General features: G+C 41.7%; 1 protein-coding gene across 1 annotated transcript; it reads left to right on the top strand.

Annotated features, from left to right (window-relative positions):
• The first annotated feature begins 9,335 nt into the window (after positions 1–9,335).
• On the top strand, positions 9,336–16,609 carry GMNN (geminin DNA replication inhibitor). Its single transcript, XM_086609164.1, is given in 8 exon segments — positions 9,336–9,373; positions 9,924–9,987; positions 11,803–11,901; positions 12,280–12,415; positions 13,141–13,223; positions 13,302–13,412; positions 14,924–15,043; positions 15,045–16,609. Coding segments are annotated over 7 exon segments (699 nt in total). The 5' UTR covers positions 9,336–9,373; positions 9,924–9,930; the 3' UTR covers positions 15,138–16,609.
• The last annotated feature ends 9,432 nt before the right edge of the window (positions 16,610–26,041 follow it).

Here is a 26,041-nt window from a genome sequence, read left to right as displayed (position 1 = left end):
CGTATGTGAAGGAAACTGTAAATAAATTATAGTGAAAAAAATCCAGCGTTTGACTAAAACAGGGCAATGATCCACCTCCAGTGCCGATTCAACAACAGAAACCCGCGCACGGCCCCAGTGTAACAGCGCGGGCTCCTCCGCAGTGGCTGTAATGCTTCCTGAGGAGGCTCATTTTTATACGTAAGTGGTGGCTATTCCAGAGAAAAAAAACTAATCTTTGGAGGAAAGTAAGCATTTTTATTTCTCTGCCAAAAGGAAAGGCCTGTGTCTCCCACCTTTCGCCTTCCCTGCAGTAATAAGGGAGGACACCGCTTACTGTCAGCTGGGCTCTCACCTCGGGAGGCCTCTGCAGGGCCCGGCCCACGGATTTGGTGGCCCACCCCACCCCTCTTGTCTCCCCTCAGGTGTGCCAGGGAAAGCCTCACCATCCAAAATCAGCTCAGAGTGAAGGTGCTGCTGAAACGCGCGGCAGTGCGGGTTCACCGAGGGGATGGCGACTCGCTGGTCTGCGCTGCGGTGGGACGCAGGCCGCCGGGGTGGGGGAAGGCATCTCCCACCTTCCCTCGGGAAGCTGGCGCCTGTGACTCATGGGAACAACAATGATATTAAAAAGATTACAAGTAGAAGACAAGTACGGGCACTGTCTATCTCATTGGATCGCGTTTCAAAGCCCACGGCGATGACACGCCAATAAACTCCAGTAGATTTCAGTCTTTTTTTCCCCTGGTCTCTGCTCTTACTGGTTTCCCTTGATCTCTCCTGACCTTCGTATTTGTTGTTTCCCTTTAGCACACCGTTCCTTTACAGACTCTCCTTTGGACGCCTCGTCGACTTTCCTCCTGCCTGTCTTGTCATAGGCAGCTGCGGTGCCTCAGCGCTTAGACCTCGTTGTCTTCACTCGGCGTTAGTCAGGCCCTCTGGTGCAAACACTCCATCTTGCATTCCCTGTCACAGGCATTAACCGGAACGTTCCCTTGTTGTTTGAACAGGAACAGAGCAGAAACAGGTAATTTCTACCCACTTACAGACCGCTGTTCACTTCTAATGGCAATGCCTATTGAACATAACCCTGTATTTGGAGGGGAAAACAAGGCATCTAAATAGGAGTGTCACATTAGCTGTGCAGTGCTGGGGCTATTTCAGAATGCCAGCATTTTTTAATTGTGATACCAGTCTGGCCTTAATGAGAGCTGTGTTTAGATACCCGCTTTTTCAGGCAAAGCATTTTGTTTTGCCGTGCTGCCCTGTACGGCATTTTGTGCTGCAGTCTGAAATTCCCCCTCGTGCCCACTGCTATTTTAAGCTATGACTCACGCTTGGCCTGTGACCCTCTTTGTGCCGGCACAGCCGATGCAAAGGAAGCCCAGCGCAGCAGCGCTGCGTGACGCGGAGATTGCCCCGGCACAGAAGGCCCTCCCAGGGAACTGGCACCTTGCCTGCCTGTGGAGGAGAAAGGAAGGAGTTTTCTTCCAGCCCAGTAACTCCAGCTGTCCTCTTGAGTGCAGGGATGAAGCCACAGCTACTGCCCTTTGTCACAAGGGTTCGGGCAGCTGCCCAGCCCCAGGTTGAGGAATGCATCTGAAAAATTTTGCCCAGTGTAGTGCTGGCACAAGAACAGTTTTTTATTCTGGAGGACTTTCTAGAAGAGGAGAGGAATATATATATATACTTAGAGGAAATTATATATATACTTGGAGGAAACGGGAGATTGGGTACAGAGTATTACATATTAAGCAGCCACCAGCTGTCTTCTGCAAACTCAGGCTGCTCAAATCCTTTCACAACGTTTCGGAAGGGGATGGGGAACTGAAATCACTCCAGGTTCCTTGTGTATAGATTGCTGCTCCTCCTTATATAGGCAACTACCTCCCTTACCAAACTCAGAGAAGATTTTTTTCTTTTCGCTCATTGGCTAGTAAAGGTATCCTGACAACGTTTACATAAATGAGTACATCGACCAACTGAAGTATGTTTATTATGCATCTATGTACAGAAATATCTGTGCTATTAAAGCCATAATAGCTGAGTCTTGCCCTACTTTTATACGGCTGCGCTTCTTTTCCTCCATCGTGCACAAGGATGAAGCTCATACAGTAGAAAAATACCAGCATCTTAGTTAAAATATATATTATTAAGTAACATCTCTTACTGAATGCACGGAGGGTTAAGACTTAGCAAAATAAATATTTATATGCTATTGATCCATAATTCTCTTAACCAGATAATTGTATATTATAGTTATGTTGCTTACTAATTATGCAATGTTGCATCATTTATAAGAGAGGCTTGTGTGCCTGAAAGCTGATGGGTGTTTCACAATTATAACACTTGGTCTAATGACAGACTGCCTCTCTTCAAATCTAATTTAAAATGATATAAACCTTATCATAAAGGAGACAGAAATGTGGGTGGTATACAAAACAAACTTGACAAGTAGATTGTGGCAGTATATGCAAAATGCGTAATCGTTCTTTTTTTAGGCTTCGATCCCATTAGCACAGCAAAAATAGCGTTTCTTGTGCATGTTAAATCCAGGCGAAGCAAAACAGTCAGTGGAATGGGTCAGCTTCTGCTTGGTTAACACAGCGCAGACAAATAAGCTGGTGTCCTTTAGTCTTTCTCCTGCTCAAAGCGAGGAGGGCTTTGATGTTAGCGTGTAGCTGCAGTGCTGTAGTCTGTGAGGAATCAAATGCATGCACATCCCTAGGGAATTCGGGCTCTGCAGCACGGGGGGTGACATGGTTCAGCTGTCGTCCTGGAGAAATACAGGATCAGGCAGCATGGGGCAGTAGTCCATGTGAAGGTAGAAAAGATTTCATCACAGAAATATATTCCTTGGGAGAGAAAGCGTTTGAGTAATGTAGTTCTGAGAAGCACTGCAAGTTTGGAATGTCTGGTTGCTTGTATATTTTTTCCTTTTCTGCTCTTTAAAACTTGTATTTTCTAGTCACCATTTTATTGTTTCCTTGCTGTTTTCAGTGAAATTAAGCAGTATAGTTGGTTTTTTTTTTCACATTTTGATTGTATAATGTTTGGGGTTTTTTTTCTGTAAATTATAAAGGATTGATAACTTTATAGAAACACCTTGTTGTTTTTTTTTCCCAAAAATTTATGTGATTTCAGAGTTCAACTCCTGTTTTCATAATTAAATATTTACTCCTAAGCATGTGGGCAAGATTGTACTCTAATGCCTCTGCTCTTAATTTCCAATTTAATAATTAGGTACTAAAAATTCAATAATTTCTAGTTAATAATTAGTTTTTAACCGACTGTAGTGAATTGATATATATGTTATAGACATCGGAAGAGATTAGATGGATTCTGTTATCTTTCTGTTTATACTTTCCATGCATACTGTACTGGCTGTGTATGTTAGAAGTAGTATCAGCCCTGAAGCTACTTGCTTCAAAAGCAGAACTATGATTAATTCAGTGCCAAATGTTTATGCACCAGACAAAAATAAATTAGTATTCTTTCTAAATTCAAACAAGATAAATTAGGTGGCAATTAAAGCTCTTTCATATACTTCAGAGTATACTGTGATTCACTCTTTTCTGCCTTTAGAGAAAACATTAGTTTCTAAGACATAACAGGAATGCTTTTGTGTAGAGAAATGGTAATGTTTAATGCATAAAACATTCCTTACATCATGCTGTGGACAACTACATACCCACTGCACAGCTATCACTGCAATATTAAGCTTCATTCATCACTTCCCTATGTCCTGCCTTCTAGTTGTAGGGCTGTGGTCATAAAATAGGCCATACATTCTTGGGCACATGAGGTATTGACCCTAAACTTTGGCTGAACTGTACCTACTACCTCGCTGGATTTGTTCCATCTTAATAATTATTTGTGTGTGTATATATACATATATACACTTATCTACACTTGATTATGTGTGTTCTCCTTTTCTGCTTGTCCAGTTTATGCTTTCCTGACTCATTTAGGAGTGCTGAGTATGTGTGGTTATGATGTCAAAAGTAACTGAAGGTTCTCGGTGCCTTCGCTGAGATGATAGGTTCCCCAAACACTGACACCCAATCAATTGCCTCTTTGAGTATGGTAGTTATGATTTCTTTAACAGCGTGGCCATTTGTTTTGTATAACAAATGCACGTCCTGTCTCTAAAACTTTGCATTTATTTTGAAAATATCTGAAATGCACGTTAAAAACAAGGATCTCTGCCTGCACTTTGTACATAAACCCGCTATTCAAATTCCATTGGACAAAGTGTTTCAGTATCTGAAAGACTAGTGACTCTGTCACCGTGCTGTGTCATCTTTAACTTAATTTTCTCAGTTAGTGATGTGCAAATGCATTTGTCTTTATTGGACTGGTTTGATCGATCAAAACCAAAGATAGTCATGTACCAATATAGGTTTCGTGCTTGCTCAGCAGACTCTTGCAAGAATAAGAGTAAAATTTGAAACAACTTGTTTTATTTCTTCAATCTGTAGACAGTATTGTAGTCAAGAGAATTGGAAGTAGCTTTAGATTAATAATTCCTAGCCTTTATAGAGAATTTTTCATTTTTAAACCTTAAAGCACTATATAAATAATGTTTTTTTTCTAGGTAAATCTATAGCTGAGAAGGTTAGGACCTATCAGTGTTTTAAGGGATGTCTTAGTGACTCACACAGTACTTAACTAGGGAAGAATTCAGAAGCTGAGATGTAGATTTTTCTTTCAACCTTTCACCTCTGAAGCAGTAAGGATCACTATTCACAGGAAAATCTTTTATTGTAATGCATGAAAATTGCAGACTTTCTGCAGAGATTTAATTAATAGCAGTGGCCATCACTGACAACCGGTTTGCATTATGAATTACGCCTGGATTGTGCCGTGCATATAATCCTTTCTTTGGACACAGTTTCATTAGCATGCAGCCTTCCGTGCTGATTAACCTAGGGAAAAGAAGACAAATCATGAATTTCTTGTCGGTAACACACTAAACGCTCTTCTATACACCATAATACCCCAGAAACAAGACATGGAGGGAGGGGCAGCGTTAGGCAACGTGGTGCCACGCTGCCACCTAGTGTCATCCGTTTTATCCCTTAAATAAATGGCCTTTTTATTGGACAGAAGAGCCAAGAGAACAGCAGCGAGGGACCCCGAGAGCCACACTTGCTGTTTATTGCTTCAGAGATCCCAAACCCAGCCTCGGGGCTTATTTCCCGGGACCCTTTTGCGAGGCGTGCACCCAGAGCAGGACTGAGATGAGGCACTCACGTGCTTCAGAGGCACAACGCTGCACGGAGTCTCTTGTCCCTCTCCACAGTAGTTCTCTGCATCTAAAACAGGTACATTAGTTCCTTACATGAAATACTAATAAATAGGAAAGCATTTATGGTGGCCAGCCGGTCAAGGGAAGTGATTCTGCCCCTCTACTCTGCTCTCGTGAGACCCCACCTGGAATACTGTGTTCAGCTCTGGAGTCCCCAACACAAGAAGGACATGGAGCTACTGGTGCGAGTCCAGAGGAGGGCCACGAAGATGATCCGAGGGCTGGAGCACCTCTGCTATGAAGACAGGCTGAGAGAGTTGGGGCTCTTCAGCCGGGAGAAGAGAAGGCTTCGGGGTGATCTTGTTGCAGCTTTCCAGTACTTAAAGGGGGCCTACAGGAAAGCTGGAGAGGGACTTTTTACAACGGCATATAGTGATAGGACAAGGGGCAATGGCTTTAAACTGAAAGAGGGTAGATTTAGATTAGATTTAAGAAAGAAATTTTTCACTCAGAGGGTGGTGAGGCACTGGAACAGGTTGCCTAGAGAAGTTGTGGATGCCCCATCCCTGGAAGTGTTCAAGGCCAGGTTGGATGGGGCTTTGGGCAACCTGGTGGAATGGAGGGTTTCCCTGCCCATGTCAGGGGAGTTGGAACTAGATGATCTTTGAGGTCCCTTCCAACCCTAACCATTCTGTGATTCTATGATTCTATGATTTACCTAATAACATCATTTACAAAACACAAAATAACGATGTAGTTTACCTGCACTGAACGTAGCAGGTAGAAATAAAGTCCTTAAGCACCCAGAGCTAGATAATGATCTCTGGGTACCATAAAGGCCTCGACAAAAGGTACAATGTGACTGTCAAGTAGAAATACAGTTTTGCCAGTACTTGATTCAGAGAGACAAGTCCAAACTCTCTCTCCGTGTAATGTTTAGGAAGTTTCCACACACAGGAGTCTAAGCGAGACTGGACCTCACAGTCATTGGAGACCAGGCAGTGCTTTCCCATCCATTCCCACGTTCCCAGGCACATGAAGTCCTCCAAGAAGCATTTTTCTGTTGTCATTTGCTGTAAAAACTGATAACATTTGTCTATAGCAATGGAGTATAAAAGCTCTAAAAAGTACACATTCTCTACTGCCATGAATAATCTAACAAATTGGCTGAGCTCTATGGGAAACCTCCGCGTGTTTGCTTAGGCTCACTTGAAGTGCAAATAGTCATAAGTATTCATGACAGAGGGTTTTATTTTTATGAGACAAACAAGCTGAAATGCATTATATTGCACTCAATATGAAGACGTGGATTCTGCTAGTTGTGGGTTGACAGATTTTACATGTAAAAAGGCCATAACCCCTATTTAAATTTAACCTTCAGCCACAAAAAAAGGGAATTATTACAATGAAGTAACCTGAAACCTTTTTGTGACATTTTTATATAATTATACTGGTTTCCCACAGTTAAGACAATGAATAAGCTTCTGATAATAAGCTTTCAGTGTTCTTTCTGACACGGTGAAGGTATTCTTTACAAATCTTTCCAACTGAAGAAACTGAACTGAAGGAAAACTCCTGAGACACAGTGGTTCATAATAGGACATGTTCTTCAGCTGGATAAATTGAAGGAGTGGCACTGTTGTAATAAACCTCCAGATAATATGCCTCCGGCAAGAAACAAATTAAGAGGAAAAACAAACAGAACTGTCACATCAGAACCATCTCCCATTACCTCAGGCCCTTTCCAATGAGAAACATTTCCAAAAGCAGTTGTTCCACTTCTGAACTGTAAATCTACCTGAAAACTTTTTAGAAATTAAAACTGAATTTTGAAAAGGTAAATTTTGAGAAAGCTTCACTTGAAAACACTAATGCTGCAAAAAATTGTATCACAGCCATAAAGTACACACATTGCCTTTTATGTATATAAGTCTATACATGCATGTAATTTAAATATTTTTATATTGCATATTTATATTGCTATATAATAATACGTGAAACATAAAAATATGAATGTTTTGATATTGTGTTTATGTACACATTACCTGTATCCAGATCCTTCTGAAAGGAGATTTAATGCTCATAAGATTTATGTGCACATTTGACCGGAGTTTAGCATATCTGCTAGTGTTTGGGAATACAGAAATGTCAAATTTTCTTCAAGAATCAACAAGAATTAAATTAACTTAAAAGCATGAACTTTTTTTTTTAGTACTATAACAGAACAATAACAATTTAGATAGACATTTCTAATTTAGATAGACGTTTCTGCATGTGTTATTTTCATTTTCTTGAGAGAAGACGAAGCTTACTGAGGTGACAGCTTGCTGATGACACAATTATTCAAGATAATAGGAGCAGAGATGACTGAAAAACTGCAGAAGGGCATTATGGAATTGAGTAACTAGCAAATACAGCAGTCAATGAAATTCAATGTAGATAAATGTAGAAGAACATGCGCAGGAAAAAAATCTTAATTTCACATATCAAATAACAGACTTGGAACTGACCCTTATTCTAGAATAAGATCTCAGAGTTACGACAGACATTTGCACAAGAATGCCAGCCCAATCGATGTTCAGCGGTGGTTAAAAGGCAAAACAAACGACATATAGTTCACAAAAGAGCAGAAAGATGGAACAGCTTTCGCGTAAGGGATGGCTAAGTAGACCTGGGAGAGAGAACTGAAGGGGAATCTGTGCAACAGTGGCCTAGATGAGGAGCAACTGTTTGTTGTCTCTTCCAGTACAAGGACTGGGGATATCAAATGAAGCTATAGGAATTGGGTTCAAAAAGAAAAAAAAAAAAAAAGGAAGGGGTTCTTCAGACAATGGCTATTTGAGCTCTAGAAGTACTTGCCAAGGATGTTGTGGACAATGAAAGTTTAAGTGGGTCAATGGGAGACTGAACAAGTTTATGCAAGAGAGATCTGCTTTATTTCCTTATCCTTGTTTAAAGATTTCCTAATTCATCATTTTTATGTTCTGCCTTTCTTTCTTTCATTGGACCATGACATTCCCCTTAAGACATTCTCTTAAGTGCCATACAGTTTATTTCCAAACAGAAGACTGACAGAGTGGCATGCTAAATAAATACTTCTCCCTGTAATTATCCTGATTTCTAATAGCTCTGTCATATCGCCTGGAAAAAATGCTGATAGCTGCTCTAAGCTAGCTATGAAACCTTGATTTCAAGGAATGTGTCCTTAGGTCTACAAACGTTCACTCACAAGTCAGCAGAAGATACTATTAGCATAAATAAAAGATGAACGTGCATGCAAGAACATGCTTGTGAAGTGACCTCTAGCAAACTTAACGGCATACTTTATGTGTAATTAATGGCGAGTTGTAGTCTAGATGTATGTAAAATTATTGCCCATCAGTTGTTGTGGCCTGACCATGTTCATTTTGTTCTCTGCTTTTGCAGATTGCCTTGTTTTTAAATAGGAGTGATGACAGTAAAATGCACGTGTTTTAAATTTGGTTTGGTACAATATCTTTATAAAATACAACAAAGAAGGGAAATGAGAAAGCAGTCAGAGAGGTCTTGTCTAGTTGCGAGGTTCAGGGAGATTTTTAATATTACACCAGTGAACTTCCCAGGCAACAGTTTTAACAGCCAGGATGCGCACCAGGCAGTGGCTGTGTGCTTTGTTTCCTACAGCTCCAGCTGAGGGGACTCCAGCCTGGGGGCAGCTCGCCCCGGGCCGGCCTGCGCCCCACCAGGGGTACCGGCGGGGCCGCCATGTGTAGTTCTTAGTTGAGGTGCTTTGTATCTCCGTGCTGTACTCTGCGTTCCCCGCCCACTTGCCTCAACATCAAAACCTCTCCCCGGACCACCTGCAGAGGCACTCGCTCTGCCCGACCTCCCGCGGGCCTCGGCCCCCTCAGGGGCCCAGAAACCCTCCTCACGAGCCACCAGCCCGGCCCGCCCCGCCCCTGCGCCCCCCGTCCCCCCGCCATTAGCCCGCGGGGCGTGGCTCCGCCGGCGGGACGGCCGAGCGCGGCCTGCGGTTGGCTCGGAGAGCGGCCAGTCGACCACGTGACCGTGCCCCGCCCCCTGCCTTCTTTATAGCCGCGCGCCGGGCGGGAGCGGGTGGCTGGTCGCGTGCGCTCCCTGGCTGGAGCTGAGCGGCGGCGGGAGGTGAGCCGTGAGCGGGGTGTCCGCGGTGGGTTTGGGAGAGGGGGGCGGGCGGGCGCTCCGTCTCGCTCGAGCCGCTGGGGGCGAAGGGGGCCGCGGGCTTTCATGGCTGCGTTTGGGTCTTGGCGGGCTCCCGCCTCGCTTCCCCATTGGCCGTACCGGCGGGCGGGGGAGGGCCGCGGCGGGCGGCACCGGGAGAGGGACGTCCCCCTTCGCCATTTTGGGTGTGCGTCCGTGTCGCCCCCTCCTCAACTTTTATGGAAAGGCTTGCTAGGGCTGTAGTCCGTGGTGGGCTGGTGTGGCGGTGCTGGTGTCGGCGACACGGGGTGTCCCCTCAGGGCATTGCGTTTCTAGCGAGTTGCGGCTCATACCTGGGGGGGAAACCCCGCGAAGGGCTCGAAGGGCTCCGCAAGAGCCTGCTGACCACACGATTCGTCACTGAATTTTTAATGCTGTCACAAAAGTTGATAAACCGAAATTGTAATATTCTGTAGCTGGTGTGCCTGAACTTCAGTTGCAGCCGGGTGTTAACTTTTTTACTTCTTTCTCGTAGTGATCCTATGAATTCCAAAATGAAACAGAAACAGAATGCAGAAAAAGCATCAGGATCTTTGCAGGTATAGGCTTTGAAGTCTTGAAACAAGAATATGGGAGCAGATAAGGGATAGAAAATAGAAGATGAAATTTGTTAAAGAGTATTTCAAACAGAGAATTTGCTTTGTTCAGAGGTTTGTGTTCAGTTTTCTGGGAAATAGTCCTTCTGACACAAGTTTTATATCCACTGAAGGAATACAAAGGGATCTGTTGCAATGTGCTTCCACCTGGCTTATGTCCTGTTGACTTGAGTAACCCTCCTGCCAGGCAGTGTGGCTTAGGAACGCTCTGTCCTTATTGGGTATGTGTTCTTGTGACCACTTTTTTCCTCAACAAGTCCTTTTCAGTCTGACGTTGAACTTGCTGACTTTCCATGTGATTGTTTTTTTTTAGGTGCTGGCTACCTGCCTTAGTTAAGTTACTAAATCAGTCTGGCTGCCAGGGGGTTGTAGAGTATATTCTGTTGTCTGCCCTTGATTGGATTAGCTTGTAAGAGTTAAATCATCTTGTCTCGAGCATACTTTAACTGAAGTATTCATGCAGGCAGTCCTGTTTCTAAAGAATTCATGAACCATAGTTGCTTTGCAGTCTGGAAATGCTTAAAGGATTGAGATTCTTTTTAAGAAGTGACTGATAATTTACTAAAGTTCATACGTGTTCCAGTCTTGTTACAAGATTCTTTTGTTAAACCTTTTAATGTAGGCTCTACTTGCAATTGCACAAATACCATTTAAAATAGATAGAGGTTAGTAGCCCTGTATCATGAGGGATAGAGTGATTGTAATGAAAATTTCTGGTATTAATGCAAATTACCAATTGGTGAGTTTGACTTATACAAATGGTAGTCTTGTCTTATAGTGACTCTAGGGTATAAATTCCTCAGTGTGGCTTTTTGTGCTTTCAGTGGGTTAACTCAAGTATTAGTCAATAATTTCTTGGCAGGCTATACTCAACTCTAACCTTCAATAGCAGCAAGCAGTGTCTGACATGGTGTGATTCTTGTTCCCACAGCAGTTAGTGTTTGTACTTTAGTGCAACAGTAGGGTAATTGGTGGCAGGAACTACCGTGGGAAAGGTGAACTCTTGTCATATGAAGTACACTGTGAGTTGGTAACTTTCTCACGCTGGTGTGGCATTGTATTCTCTCTATTCTTGCTTGGTTGTCTGCCATTGTTTGCTATCCCATGGTGGCGGTGTAGCCAACTCAATCAGAAAGTTTTAATGAAGGAAATGGATATTTATGCATGACAGGAAAGGTGATAAACATACTGTTTATACAAAACAATAGCCTGTCTGGATCGAAGCAAGGAAGCTTTAGGTCCACTTTAATGGATAATTGAAGGAACACATCTATTTAAATGAACACCTCTTGAGGGTGTGTTCACAGGTAATAAAAATAGGTTCTGCCTAAAGTAATGTGTGTGACTTTGCCAAGTAAACTTGCAATTGCAGTCACTTTTTTCTCTTCTCTTGGAGTCTGATACTGCTGTTGTCAAATACAGCTTTGAGAGTTCAGCTAAAGTTTACACGTGTCACTGCACTGTAATTGGCCTTGAAATCTAGTCAGAATATTTCTGCTATAAGACTTTTTCAAGTTTCTTGATGAAAGATAAGTTTTCTAAGAGGCAGGGACTGTGCATAGCTTCATGTGGTCAAGGTCCATCTCTACTACAAACGACTAAATTTCCTTCTTTGCATAAGCCTTAAAATAGACTGAAGTATCATCTTTTTGTCTTGGCAAGATGAACCATGAGTTACCTCAGTGGAAGCATGACAAACCTAAGTTTCAGTTCATGTAGAGAAGTGTCAATGGTCTGAAGCCATCTTTGTCTTTTTAGAAGTACCTCACAGATGCCACATGCAGTGCTGCCTCAAGAAGGACTCTTAAAATGATTCAGCCTTCAGCAACAGGTTGCCTAGTTGGCAGACGCAACGAGGTATGAATTGGAAGATAACCTGTAGATGTGTATTTATTTCTGCTCATAGTGAAATGCTTTTGAGCTTTTAACTCAAAACTAATATATTTGAAAAAACATGTAATCTGCTAACTAGTGTGACACAATTTCAGCTTACAATAATTTTAGTAATAATATTAAAAACTATCAACTTCCGAATAATTTGGGAAAATGTTTGAGACTTTTCTTGTGTTAAACCTATGGGTATCAAGGATGATGTCTGTAAACTAGAACTACAATGTGAAGAAACTGGAGCTTGTAAAGACTTACTTGCAGTCATTGGTGAGCAGACCTACAGACTTTGTATTGTTTAAAAAAAGCTGCGACATTACTCTAAAGTTAAACCTGCCTCTTATGCAGAAGAATTCTTCAGTCAAAAGGAAACTCTGGAATAACAAGTTCACCTCAAAGTCTTGTAAGGCTGAGGTGTCTGTGGACAAGGAGCAAGAAAATGAGACTATGAATGATACCATTCAAGCTGAAGATCTCATAAAAGGTATGTGATAATTCCTGAAATGTTTTCTTGTGCTTAAAATGCTATGCTCCTGTTGGAGTATAACTTGAAATATGGCTCCTTTGTCAGTTAGATAAGGACTTAGTGTTTTTATATAATGCCTAGCAGGAATTAGTGATACTTGTCCTCTGTAGTATGGTAAATACAGTAGCTATCTAATTCTTCAGAATGGTTCTCAGCTACCGGTTACCATAAACTCAGTGTGCAGCAGTGTTAAGAAGTCTTGTAGTTTGTTACTTTGGCTTAGCTACAAGCTTTTAAGTGAGTAATAATTAAGTTGAAATGAAAGTCTGTTTTGGCATACTGTGCTGCATGTGCCATTTCTCAGAACTGGTTTGAAAGTGTGTCAGGTTTAGCGGGAGACTGATTAAGCCTAATGGGTAAACAGTGACTTGGGAATAAGATTTCTGTCTTCCACAAAGTATGCTTCAAGATTGGCAGTTGTAACTGGGGCCATCATCTTGCAAAGCCTGCTGCCATGCTTGAGGCAGCTTCTTGAAGACTGCCTGTATAGCCATTAATACAGTGTAGGATGCCTGTTTTCTGTGAAATTGTGTCTCTAGCTATAAATTTACAACTAATCTCTGGGAAAGCTATACAGAGTGAGTTCTTACTATCACACTTAACACTTGTATACAGGTTAGATATCTTAACATCATCTCAAGAATTCAGTCTTAGCACAGACTTACTGTGGCTTCTTACTTCAGGAAGCCCTTCATCTCAATATTGGAAAGAAGTGGCTGAAGAAAGGAGGAAGGCTCTGTATGAAGTCCTTCAAGAAAATGAAAAGGTAGTTAGTGAAAGACAACTAATTTCTTTACCACTGGCTATTGTACTCTTGTTTTAATGTTTTGTTATTTGAACTCAGCTGCACAAAGAAATTGAACAGAAAGATGGTGAAATTGCCCGCCTGAAAGAAGAAAACGAAGAGCTAATGTCCCTTGCAGAACATGTGCATTATATGACCAGCATGATTGAGGTACTTGAATTTTCAATTGTGGAATGAAAAAGTGAGAAACCAGCAAAGATATTTTGAATGAATCACAATTTCTGTGTGTTCACACAACTCTTCATTTAAAATCACTAAGCTGTTTCCTGTGGGATTGTTCTGATCCAGAGATGTGAAGCCCCTTCTAGGCATGAGTTTTTCCAGCTTAAAATCCACAGGAGTAATGAGAAAGTAGGTAACAGTGTGTTTTCTGAAGGGAAGATTCAGCCTATTGTCTTGACAGACTTTGCGTGTGTTAGAGATGGTGACATGGGAAGGAAGGGTTCATTTTCACTCTCCTGAGAACTTAAATTCAAGTGTTGAATAGATTGTATGAGGTTGCTGGTTAAATTGTTTACTGGCTGTGTCCTTTGAGGAACTAAGCTTGAAACAGGGTTATACAAAGTGGAGCATTGAGAGGGAGAAGGGAACACCTGCTCTTTTTAAAGTTAAGGTTTCACTGAGGAATTACCAGTTTCATGGCTGAAAAAGGGCTAATGCAGAAAGTCTGTAGGGTTCATGAACATGTAAATTTTGAAACAGCTTCTTCTGAGAATTCCTTGGGGACAGGTAGTTGTTTCACTGGTTCCATGAAAGCAGGAGTAGATTGTCTGTAACAGTCTCTGAATCTGTGATAGATATTTAGCCATGAAACCTTGATACTAAGATCTAGGTTGTTTTTGTAGGGATTGAGCTCCTAACTGGGGTACAAAGCTAAGAAGTAGACTTGATGAATCTGATTTTAGTTGGTGCAATTATTTAGATCAGTCTTGAAAGACTCCTCTGTCTTGCTACACTTGAAATTTACACTTGAAATTTTTTTTGATATTCAGAGGGTGTTGCTTGTTAGATAAACCCACAGGTAGAAATTAAATGACTTAAGGACTTAAAAGGTCTAATGTTGGAAACTTCTTTGCAGTTCCTCAAAAGTTAAGTTCACTTATTAATTGTAAGCTGATCACTTCTGGGGCTTTAATGAGTCTTAAGTGATACATCAAACAACCAGAAGCCTCAAAAGCAGCCTCTTACAGTCCTGTTTTTCTGCCTTACATCAGGTTAGGTGAGGAACTTTTAGTTTAATCAACAAGTGCTGGAAACTGCAGGGTCTTTTAGTTTGTCTAGACAATGTAGCTTCATTCTCTGAAGAATTATGAACTTAATCTGTTGTATAGCAATTTTTCGAAAATTAAACTTACATAGTACTATAGTAGTATTTAACTTGGGAAGCTGCTTCCTGTACTTTGTGTTGCCTAAGATAAAACCTATCTTATTGAAGAACCTAAGGAAGACTTAACAGTCGACAAACTAGATGTGAGTTAGAGGTAGCAATTTGGGTTGAACTCCAGGTGTCTAAGATTTTTGACTGAGGAATGTTTTAATTATATCAACAATCTCTACATGAAGATAATTAGTTTGCTTAATTTGATATGCGCAGTCTTACCTCCCTGGCCATTAAGTAGAAAGAGTACTTAGTTCACACTGTTTATCTCCTTTTTTTCTAGAGGCTAACTGGGCAAGCATCTGATGATCTTGAGACACTGAAGAGTCTGGCTCTAGAGGAATCTGAACAAGAAAACAAAGAGCTTAACTGTGGAGATAATGCAGACAGCATTTCAGAAGAAGGGGCCAGCACAAGTGTCATGTGGCTTGAGGGAGAGTATATCAGATCTTGCTTCAAAGGAAGTGAATAATTTGCAACTGGAACGACAACCTTAAATGTATGTGGCTTTTAATTGCAGAATTCCTCTTGAAAGGATATACTAAGACTTCTCAGGTATAGAAACTCTTGTGGAAGCAGTGCAGAAGTTGTTTTTAACTGGAATTATGTAGCAGTGGGAATATATGGATACTGTGTAGAAAACTTACTACAGGCTGCACTTAGTTGCTTGTATAAAATGCAAATACTGTGTATTTCAAACTGTTGTGTAAATATCCTGTCAGTTGGTCTGATGTGATACATGAGAATTGATAAATAAATCTTTACCTTACCAAAACAGACTCTTACTGAGCAGGGAATGGGTAGTTCTAGGTTTGTAAGTAAGTTGTGACTACTGTAGGTGGAAGCTTTCAAGTTTTTTAGGGAGTGCCTGGACAGTTTTTAACTCCTTAGATTTACAGAATTCTAGAGAACAGTGATTTTGGTGGATAGGGAAAGCAAAATAAAACTTGTATGCTGTTGGTGAGGCTTCAGAAAGTCAAGAATGGGTAATAAGAGTCAAGCTCTAAAGCTTAGTTAGATTAATGCTTTTCAGGGGTTTGAAATAATTTCCTCTGTCTCTTAAGGGAGCCTTTTCCAAGATGTATCAAGGAGAGCTTAATTAAGTACAAAGTATTAGACACTCTCTTTCAGAAATGTGTGTATTGACTTAAAAAGAAAAGGTGGGATGCTCTTGCTCCTGATAGGAACTGTACTGAAAATTAAATGGAGGCAAGGCAGCCTACACTTCAGAGCTATTCTGAAAGGAAACTCAATGTCTGTTTTCAAAGTCCTGTTCTGGTATTTACTGAGAGATGAGGCACTTTTTTTACCAAGATAGTAATGTTCTGAAAGGTTTACCGGCATAAAAAGCACTCTTTAAAACTTGAAACACTGTATCTGGCATCCAGGGCTGGGGCAGGGGAAGGAAATGCTTGCAGTTAAAAGCACTGAGGTACAAGAGGGGAGTAAGTTGAATACAAGTTTTCCAGCCCTGAGTGAACTTGGCCATTGTTTTGTAAGTAAACATCTTCTTTTAAAAGATGGTGGCCATTGCAATATCTTTGTGAAGAGCTTAAAGTTGGCTGGCTTTCAGGAGGCAGAGATAATCAGAGGGAGTCTGTCTGGTTTATGGATCTATCAGGCGTTCCCTAAGTGGGTGCTTCAGAGTATGTGTAAACACAGCTGTAGACCCATCAGATTGGCACCTTTAGATTCCTTCCATATCTTACTTGTTCCCTGTGGTGTCAGTAAGTTAACACATCCTTCAACTGATTTCAGTTGTGACATTCAGGGAATGTCAGAACCATTGTAGGAAGTAATGTTCCTCCTGGCTTCCATTTTGCCTTGAATCTGGTAACCACAGGATATGAGGCATTGTATTTTCCTGGGAACTTTGTAAACAAAATATTAAACCTTCCAATTTGTGCTCTAGAGGATGCTTAGACATAATTCTTTCCATCACAGTGCAGAAATGATGACAAAGGGCATCACCTTTAACACGCGCTGATGCTGGTGTTTAAGAAAAAAGAGACAACTGGATGCTGGATGAGTGCTTTATAAAGTAACCTTGGTTTTCTGTTCAAAAGAAATGGATAATACTGTGAAGTGACTTAGGAGAGGTTTATCTCAGATTCTAAGCAATTTTCATGTCAAATTCATTTTACTTCAATCATAGTAAATGAGGGAACATAAAATTTAACTTGTTACAGTAGCCTTTATGCAGTGCAATTTAGTTTGTTATTCATAGTTAACAGTCATTCTTCAGAGGTGTGGGCTTTATTTATAAACATCATGAATATTTTGCATTTGCAGAGACTGTAGAAGGGAAGAAAGCACTGTTTGCATAATTAACTGGCCAGGGCAGACCAATCCAGCTGAGACAGCAAGTGCAACTTTTCCACCATTTCACCTTCTGCTCTGTGAACTGCTCTAATACAAGTGCTGCTGTTAAAGAAGTGCCAGAAAGTAACAAATCCAGAATTTGCATGTGTTATCTGCTTCTGACTGGTCCTTATTTCATGAATATGATTAAGAGTGTCTATTAGATTTAAATCTTGGGCTTTTTCTTGATTGAATTTATTTAAATAATGAAGACATGACAGTCTCTTGAGTAGCTGGATCCTTACTTCTATTGAAATATATTGTGTGCCAAATAAATGATTTAAGTTCTTTGTGTATGCTGATGAAAGTATTACAGCATTTGATGCACCTGTAATAAAAACTTTTTACGTCAAAAAGACATGGGCCACTTAGTAATGCATATACTTGCACCAGGAATCTTCAAACCAAGGCTACTATGTTTTTTTTAAACTTCATTTTGTTAGCAGAGAGAATAATTTGCTGTATAAACTCTTGGAAAAAACACACTGCGGGAGAAGACTGGGTATGAGAGCTGAGTTGTGGTGTAGAACATGTTTACTCCTATCTGTCATGGATGTATTGGACCTTGATCAAATAATCTCCCATGCCTGTTAGAAATACTAATGTATCAAACCGTCAGAAGTTTTGGTAATGCTGCATTAGTTGCTGTTTAAAAATGGTCTAAAAAGGGTCATGTTTCAGTTATGGTCCTGAAAATTCCTGAGTATTTTTTAAAACATGCAGTAGAACTTACATGTAACAATCTTACATGGTAAGTATAGGAACTTTGTATGCATCTGTGAGAGGCTTGTCAAATGCATCTGTAGAGATTGTACAGACACTTGTGTAAGTTAGTTCTCTTACAACCACCTGACCTTTGACTTTTATTTAAGTGTATAGGGAACTCCTGTTTAACACTGAAACATAGCTATGTAACAGCTGAAAATCACTGTCACTGAAGACAAATTTCATATCCACTAAATTACAGAGACACTCTGTCTAGCAGGATAAAATCACCAGTTCTGGAACTTAACTGCAGAATGTGATTCTTGCCAAGAAGTCATAAATGCTTTTGTGCACTGACTTGACTAGCATGCTGACTCCTTTTCATTGCAGAGGCTGTGGCTGTGGTCTCATCTTTCACTGAAGTACCCTAAGGCTGCTCAGTAGTGCAATGCATCTCCTGCGTCCTAGCACTTCTCCTGTAAAATGTGTGTCCTAATAGGACAGAATTTCAGATATGTAAGACTGAAGTGTGGGGAGACAGGCTCTTTGCAGGTGTCAGATATTTTGAGATGGAGCAGCTGTGTAGGGACTAGCAGAAGCAAGTAAACTGGGGATGTGGATGGCTTGTGAGAGGAAGAACTTTTAATTGTTTTAGCAAAAGCTACAATTTCAGTGTAAGCACCCATTGTATTTAAGACAATGTGTGGAGAGGTGAGTTAGGCCCTAATAACTTCTTGGCTGGGCACCTGAGAGGACTTGGTGTTTGGCATTGAACTGCTGATGTCAAGGCCTGCAGCACTGTCATGTGTTGCAGCCTGTGTATAAGTAATGAAGTTGGTCATGGACTTTTTGCAAGGAAGCAAACTGCATATTCATTTACTTTTCCCTAAGGGCTATCTGAGGTTGTTTTCAGAACTGGATTTGAGATTTTGAGGCAGAATGTTTGCAAATCTGCCAAGGCCGTGTGTTTCCAGTGCTCTGTTGTCCTTGAGACTGAATGGCATTGTTATCAACGTTTTCTTCAGCAGAAAATGTTTACTGTGTAATTTCTCTTTCCATTGTTGTGATAACATGAAGTAGTTCAGCAAATGATAATGGATTCAGAGAAACTTAATTTGCTGCTGCTTTGTTGGTCTGCCAACAATTGCCTGTAATGAAACGTGGTCAGCTGTGTCCAAGGTCAAACCCTTGTGGATGACAGTATCTCTCGCCTCCTTGGTAGCACCAGCCATTTGGAGGGGGGTGGCCATGGATCCTATCACCAGGGTAATTCCATTGCAAATCAGTAAAGCAGGGGGTCCGTATTTAAGATCTGTAGTCCAGCAGTCCTATTGACTCCTAATTTTGAATGCTTAAAGTCAGCAAGAATCAGTATATGACAAGACTGCCGCATAGATTAAAGCTGTAGTAGATAGCTTTTCTGAAGGTACACCAGGTACAGGAGGAGTCCTTACCGATAGCAGTGGGAAACTCTGGCGGGGTAGTAAAAGCCACCATAGTTCACAAAAAGCATGAAGTAAGGACAGTCACCGACAAAACCAGCAGGCAACCTCTTTCCAGACCACGCTTTTCCTGGTGAGCTCCCTCTCTCTTCAGTCTCCACTGCTGCTGAGTTCTTTTGGTACAGGAACTTTTTCTTAACGTACTTTTCTAGGTGGCCCAGACCTTTAAGTTTGTCAACCTGCTGCAGCCCTAAGAGGTTTTATAATTACTGCCTGCTGGTTCCTTCTTTGCTAATTGGTAAGTGTCTGTCTTGTTAGAGTCGCCTCTGTGTCTGGTTTTTTCCTACTCCACAACGAAGAGCTCCTGTGTTAAATGTGGTAGGAAAGGGCAGCACTGTCAGCTCTGCAACCGTAAAACGTGTAAGTTATGAGACAAGTATATGGTTTGTTCCTTTTCGTATGCCTTCTGGTTTTGGAAGCTTTAAGGTTCATTCACTTTTTCAAGGGTTTGTTACAGGATTTTGTTTGGGTTTGTTCTTAGTGTGATTTTTTTTTTTCATGTGTTCTTATGAATCATGTTAGGACATGATTCTTTGTTTAATTTACTTTTGTAAAACAGTATTAATGCTGAAAGTGAAATTTAGCCTCTATACATCCATATGCCATGTTCAAGCTTGTCAGTCTTGTACCAGAATAGGAACTAAATTTGGTCTAACCGTTCCCACTAAAATTCCTGTGAATTTCCTCACTGACTTTATCAAGAGCAGGTTTTGCTCCTGTCTGGTTTGTATGAGCTGTATACCTGGTTTTTAGTGGTTGTAACAGTGTAGCAGATCAGCTTGAGGTTAATAAACTTCTCAAAGAGTGGATTAAGCTACGAGATGAAAGTAGACACAAGTAGATACAAGCTCCATTTGACATGGCACCATGTGTGTGAGCAGCCCGGTGGGCGCTGCAGCTTTGCTCCCTGCTCGATAGGCAGTTCTGTGTTCCCCAGGTCTGTGCCATAAGCCTGAATGTTTCTGAGAGGAAAAGGAGCGTCTTCTGAGACGCATCTTCTTCACAGAAGGGAAGAAGCAATCAGCAAAAGTTTGGTAACAGTCCTGGAGCCTCTTCAGCATGTTTCTGCTAGCCCTTGTGGAGCCTTTCTTAAGTATCTGAATGATACACAAAGCTGGTTTGCTCTGACTTAAACTAGGAGTAGCTAGAAACGTAGGGTACTAGTGCTTGCTTGAGAGTAAACTTCTCACTCGTTCCTAAGCGACAGTTCAGAATGTTGCACCCATAACCTGATGACTTCATAGTTTTGCTTTAACAAAATCGTGCTCTGCACCCTGATATGCAAACTACGAGCAAGCTTTGACAGATGGTGTGTATTACAGGTAGGAGCTTTTGATAGATATGGGAATATAATATAAGAATATTCTCATCTTCTTAAATAGCGTATCCCTCTTGCTGATGATCTGGGATGGGAGCAAGGGCCTGTGCAGGCACATTGGAGCGATCAGAGAAGGACGCTGAGAGGGCACAGTCCTCCCCTTGCTTCCAAAAGAGTATTTTAGTTTCAAATTAGCTTTGGTTCACCTCTTAGAGGTACAGCTAAGAGCATCGTTTTCACTGTAGTTTCATCGCTCTCTACGGTTCCTACTTTTGTGGTTTGTGTGTTTTGTTTCAATTACTAAAATAGTTTGCCACTTAACCCTGCCTCGGCCAGCAGAAAGATGGAAATGCAAGAGTTGTGCGTATTAAACCACAAGCAAATATTGCACCATTTCTCCTACTCCCACGAGAAGCTGCAGTTCTCTGTCCGCCCTCAGGCAGTAGTCTTTGCTACGTATATTGTTCACGCTCGCTCCAATTTAGATGTTTTTGTAAGATCTTAAAGTAATGCTCTTGTAACTTAACAAAGTTGATACAGTATGAAAACACCAATTAGTTCTATGCTGTAGAGATCTAGCAAATGACTTCATGTAATTTAGCTAAACCTTTGAGATTTGTTGTAAAGTCTTGGCCTGGTGACCAGGCTTGAAAAGACAAAATATTCCCTACAAGCCTTTCCCTTCGTATGATTAAAAACTCGCTAATTGTTTGCCCTAAATCCAGCTGCAAAGTATGTGGCTCTTTACTGAGCCGCCTATGGTACCGGGAGCTGACTTCCATGATATTTGCAGAGTGACTGTACACATGGACTGATGTGCTCAGAAATTAAAAAATAATCTTTATTATAACTTAGATGTGATAGGAAATATGGTGAGTACAAATGCCACAAAACTAAAAGCCAAAAAAATAAAAATAAAAAAAAGGAGGCAGAAGTCAGTACAAAAGGACACCTGGAAGAATTCAGCTGATGGGATAGCCGTGGTATAAAACCATAACATGTTTATTTCACCTTCTGCAAAAAGAGTCTATATCCTTCAGTAACAAGTAGGCATTTTGAACTGTACAAAATGTTACTTTTTTAATTAAAGGAAGAATATATGTATTTATAAATATACAGATATGTACACTGTTGGAACATTCACAGTAAAAAACCCAAACCAAAAATGACCCCTGCGCGCCCATAGCCTTTGGCGCACCACGGCTTCCTTTGATGTGAGCTGTTTGCAATCTTTTCTAGGTAGTCTATGCAAATTCGGATACTTTAATTGACATCTAAATAGCATTTCATGCATAATGAACACAGTACAGGAACACTCTTCTGTCAAGTTCTATTCACTTCCTCTGTACTTAGGGCTCGTAATCACAGTTGGAAGCACTCGCTGTCTTTTCATCCTTGGGGAGAGGGGGGGACGGCGCATTCGCTTCGCACTCTGTTTGTTACTGGTTAGTTTGGTCTTTAGTTGCTCTAGTTTCTTTATATTGAAATCGCTCTGTAGAAGCCGTGATCCACTAATTAGAGTGTACGAAATTCAATCCTGCCTGCAACTTCCAGGACCAAATGGCTTGGGGACTCGTGCAATTAGCTGTATTCACTCCTCCTCCTTCCGAATAAATAACGCGCTTTACCTTTTCATTTAGTTTTCGGAAACCTACGTGATTGTTCGATCCCCCTCACAAGTCTCTGGATTAATGATGGCTCGTTGCTGGAGGGCGAGAGAAAGGAAATAAAAGACCAGCGGAGGCATTTAGAATGAGTCACCAAAGTGACAACTCCCAGGGTTTTACATCATGCTGTTTCTGGAGGCAAAGCTTGAAGAAACTTGCTCTATATTTCATTACTGAAACAAAACTGAGGAAGCCAAGCAGCGGTCCCTGCTGCTGAGTGTTGGCTGGGGACACTGCGTGGCAGCAGGCGTTTAGCTCGTGGGTTGAGGAAGAAAGCTGCTTTGGCAGTCCTGCTCAGGTGGCCTCCTGCTCGTCCTTGTTAGATACAGTGTCGCACAGTCTCAACCTTTCACGACAACTTCAAGGAAGTAAATGTAATACTCAGTAAAATATATGAAGATGCCAAATTCTAAAAACTCACAGAAGTTGTTGAGGCTGAATAACCGCAATTATGTTATTTGTTATGATCAGTCGAGAAAGTATTGTTCCTCAGCATCCAACTGTTCCATCATGAGCTGCAAAGAGGAGCCAATAGGAACTCTTGAGCTGGACTTTAGATTTTGCTTTTCCTTAAGAAGTCTGCAAATTGCTACATTTTTGGGACATTCCTCATAGAATTCCTTCCAAGTCTTCCTTCTGCTCCCCACACTGAAGTGCAGCTCTCCGTTCTACTTGAAAGACTGTTAAATGTAGGCAGGTTCTTTTCCACCTAAAAAAGCTGTGGCAGCTTCAGTTCCACGGCGACTTCCAAACTTTAACAAATTCCCGGGGAAATTTGTCAGCTGTTTCGTATGCCAGTCTCCCATCTTCACCTGAATGCAAAATGTTAAAGCATAATAATGTATTATATCGTTTGCCTTACAACATTTAAAATACTGGGTTCTTTGCTGTTAGAAAGTACTAATTTGCCAGTAACTTCCTGCCTTTCTTAAAATTTCTTACATTCTTGAAGGCAAATTCAGAAATTACTTGGAAGAATTAAGCATGCTCTGAGTGTTCACATTATTTTTTAATTTTTCACTTTAGTTTGCTTGGTTATCTAGAGCAAAACAGAAACAGATGTGGCTTGTATGATTAGGTGACAGTATCTGTACCCTCGTCTTACTAAATGACCTATGGTGCTTGTCAAGGTCTTAGCTGCAGCTGTGGTACGCTCAAGGCAGATGACGTTTATCCACTTCTACTTTGGACAATATAAAATTTACTCACTTCTCATTTCCTGGCACTTTAAAGAAGTGAGTCTAGCCACATCTTTACCTATGTACTGCTGAAAAAGAGGAAGCAATATGTTTCCTCAGTGTAACTATTTGCGTCTCTCAAACCCTTTTCTCTTAGGTACTGTCACCTACACCCTCTGAAGACAGTATTGAGCCTAGTGTGTTGAATTGACCACTAGGAATCAAATGGTTTTTGGATGTCATCTAGAAGAGAAACAGTACAGTCCTCCCAGAGTTTACACAATTGTCCCTGGGCTAATTGCTTTGTAACCTGAGCAATAACACATCCAGCAGCAGAGCGAATTCTTGCTGAACCGGTGAATGAGAGAGTGTAATGTTTGAAGAGTTTGCCTAACTACAATTACAGATGGACATGCACGCATGGAGCGGAAATTCGTGCTTATCCTAAAGGCCAGATAAATACAATTTTTCTGTACGCCACTGAATATCAGGGCCCTGAAACTCTGCACTCACACACTGCTATGCAGCCAGATTGCAGGTTAATGAACAGAGTAATCTGTTGTCTCAAGGACAAGCAAAGGTCAATGCCAGGTACCTGAGGTGCTGTGTGAAGGAGGACTTGCAGGCTAGGGCCTGTCCAATAAGCATACAGAGACAATTTAGATTCAATGAACTCCTGGCAGCGCTAATGGACACTTGAGAGGGTGATATGGCGCTGTGCTACAGGGGTGATAGAAGGGGACCTCCAAGAGGAGGGTGTAGCTATGCAGCAAGCAGTGTGCCATCTCCTGCCTCCCCAAGGCTGTTTGGTGTTCAAATCCAAGATGATTATTTCTGTTTGTCAGCTTCTCCTTTGCTACTTTTCCTCTTCTGCTTCCCTCTCCAGACTCATACAATTCAGTTTTCTTGGGTCCATTTTCATCATTTGCAAAATGAATGATTCCTAAGAATATGTATTTTCTAATGCGCTTGAGTCTCTAGGTATAAAGTTTTGTTTCACTTAGGAGTCTCACATTTGTATAACTCAAGTGTCTTACATGCTGCTCTGTTAAAAAAGGAAATGAAACACTGCTCTAAAACAGACAACTCACCAAGTGAGAGCAGGGTTCAGACGCCACTTTTCTGATCTCTTCATTGTCAGACTGGCAGAGCGTGACCAGCATTTTAATGCTCTCAGGCAGCCTGGGAAGTGCAAAAAGAACCACCTTAGCACCGTACAGTACGCTGTTGGGTTTATTTCACAACCTGCATGAAAACAGTGACCATCGCTGCATTGCCCTTCCTACTCAAGGGAAGTAGGTGGAGGGAACCAGGGGGTCACCATCTCTAGCAATACAGAAAGTAGGGGCATCAGATGAAACCAGTAAAAAGGCATTTTCATGCAATCAAGAATAACTTTCAATAGACTCTCCTATTTTAGGAGAAAACAAGGAACAATCCTGTTCCGCTCTGCTACAAAACCATCAGGCCTTGGGGACAGCAGCTGTCATAGTGTCTCTGGCAGGCTATTCATAGATCATAGAATCATAGAATCGTCTGGTTGGAAGAGACCTCAAGATCATGGAGTCCAACCATTCACCCTGCACTATTGCATGTGACAGGAGGAAAGATGAGCGAAAGGAAGGGCACATACTGCCCTGGTGTGATGCAGCGAAGAAGCTCTGAGCCACAGAGTCAGAATATTTATGAGCCTCTTTGATTCGAGGGGCACGGGTCTGTCTATGTTGCCTTCAACCAGCACTTAGCTACCACAGCAGTTAAATCTCTCCACTCTGTCTTGAACGTTGTGGCTCGTGCTTGACTGAGGGCAAGTCTGCCGTGGGCACATACTGGTGACTATGGGCTCAAAACGCCGACGTGAGCGACGGGGCCGCAGCACCACAGAGCTTGCTGGAAGGAGCAGATTGGGACCTGGTGGCAGACAGTGTGGTTTGGTGTGGAGGAGTCTGCCATTGAGTTACCTCATCCACCCGCCACCTGTCATCAGAGCATTCCCATCCTTGAAATAATATCTGCCAGAAAGGATTCAGCTTTTTATTTGAAGATCCAATGACTGAGGTCCTTCCCTCAGTAGTTTTTGGTGTTTTTTTTTCGCAGCAATTGTCACTCTTACTGTTTAAGATGTTATCGGAGCCACGCTGCTCAAGCTAAAACCTCTGTAGCTCCACTTCCCACCGCTGGTTTCCAGTCTGCCCTTTCCCGAGAGACCAAACCCCTGCCTGTGCCCTGCATGCAGCAGAGGTGTAACGCCCCTCACTGCTGCCTCTCAGAGATTCCTGCCAGCATTTCATCCAGGGGAAAACTCATTTTCCATATTTCAACAATATTAGGTTATGTATGGGATGGTGTCAGTTCTCGCTGGGATGAAGTTACTCTTAGAGCCGTCTTCTCCAGAGGACAGTTTTAAGGGAGAAATAGTCAGTCCACGGTGGATCTGTCTGATGGAACACGTGTTTTTTTGGCCCAGTGTCCCGTACCCAGTTGGCTTAGGCGGCTGCTGTTTCCCATGGCTCTGTACAGACAAGACAACAGAGCAGTCATTTTTTTCCTTCCTGTCACGGGAGTGGCAGAAATGCCACCAGACACTAGCTGAAGCTGTGGCACCCAGATATACCAGCTATTTGTCCATATGGTTTGTTCTTGCTGCTTACAGCTGCTCTGTGCAGTGTC

This window comes from Tauraco erythrolophus, chromosome 3 (genome assembly GCF_009769465.1).
Source record: "Tauraco erythrolophus isolate bTauEry1 chromosome 3, bTauEry1.pri, whole genome shotgun sequence".
NCBI classification, from domain to species: Eukaryota; Metazoa; Chordata; class Aves; order Musophagiformes; family Musophagidae; genus Tauraco; species Tauraco erythrolophus.
Note: the sequence above shows the minus strand (reverse complement) of the source record. Positions and strands in the feature narration are given on the sequence as shown.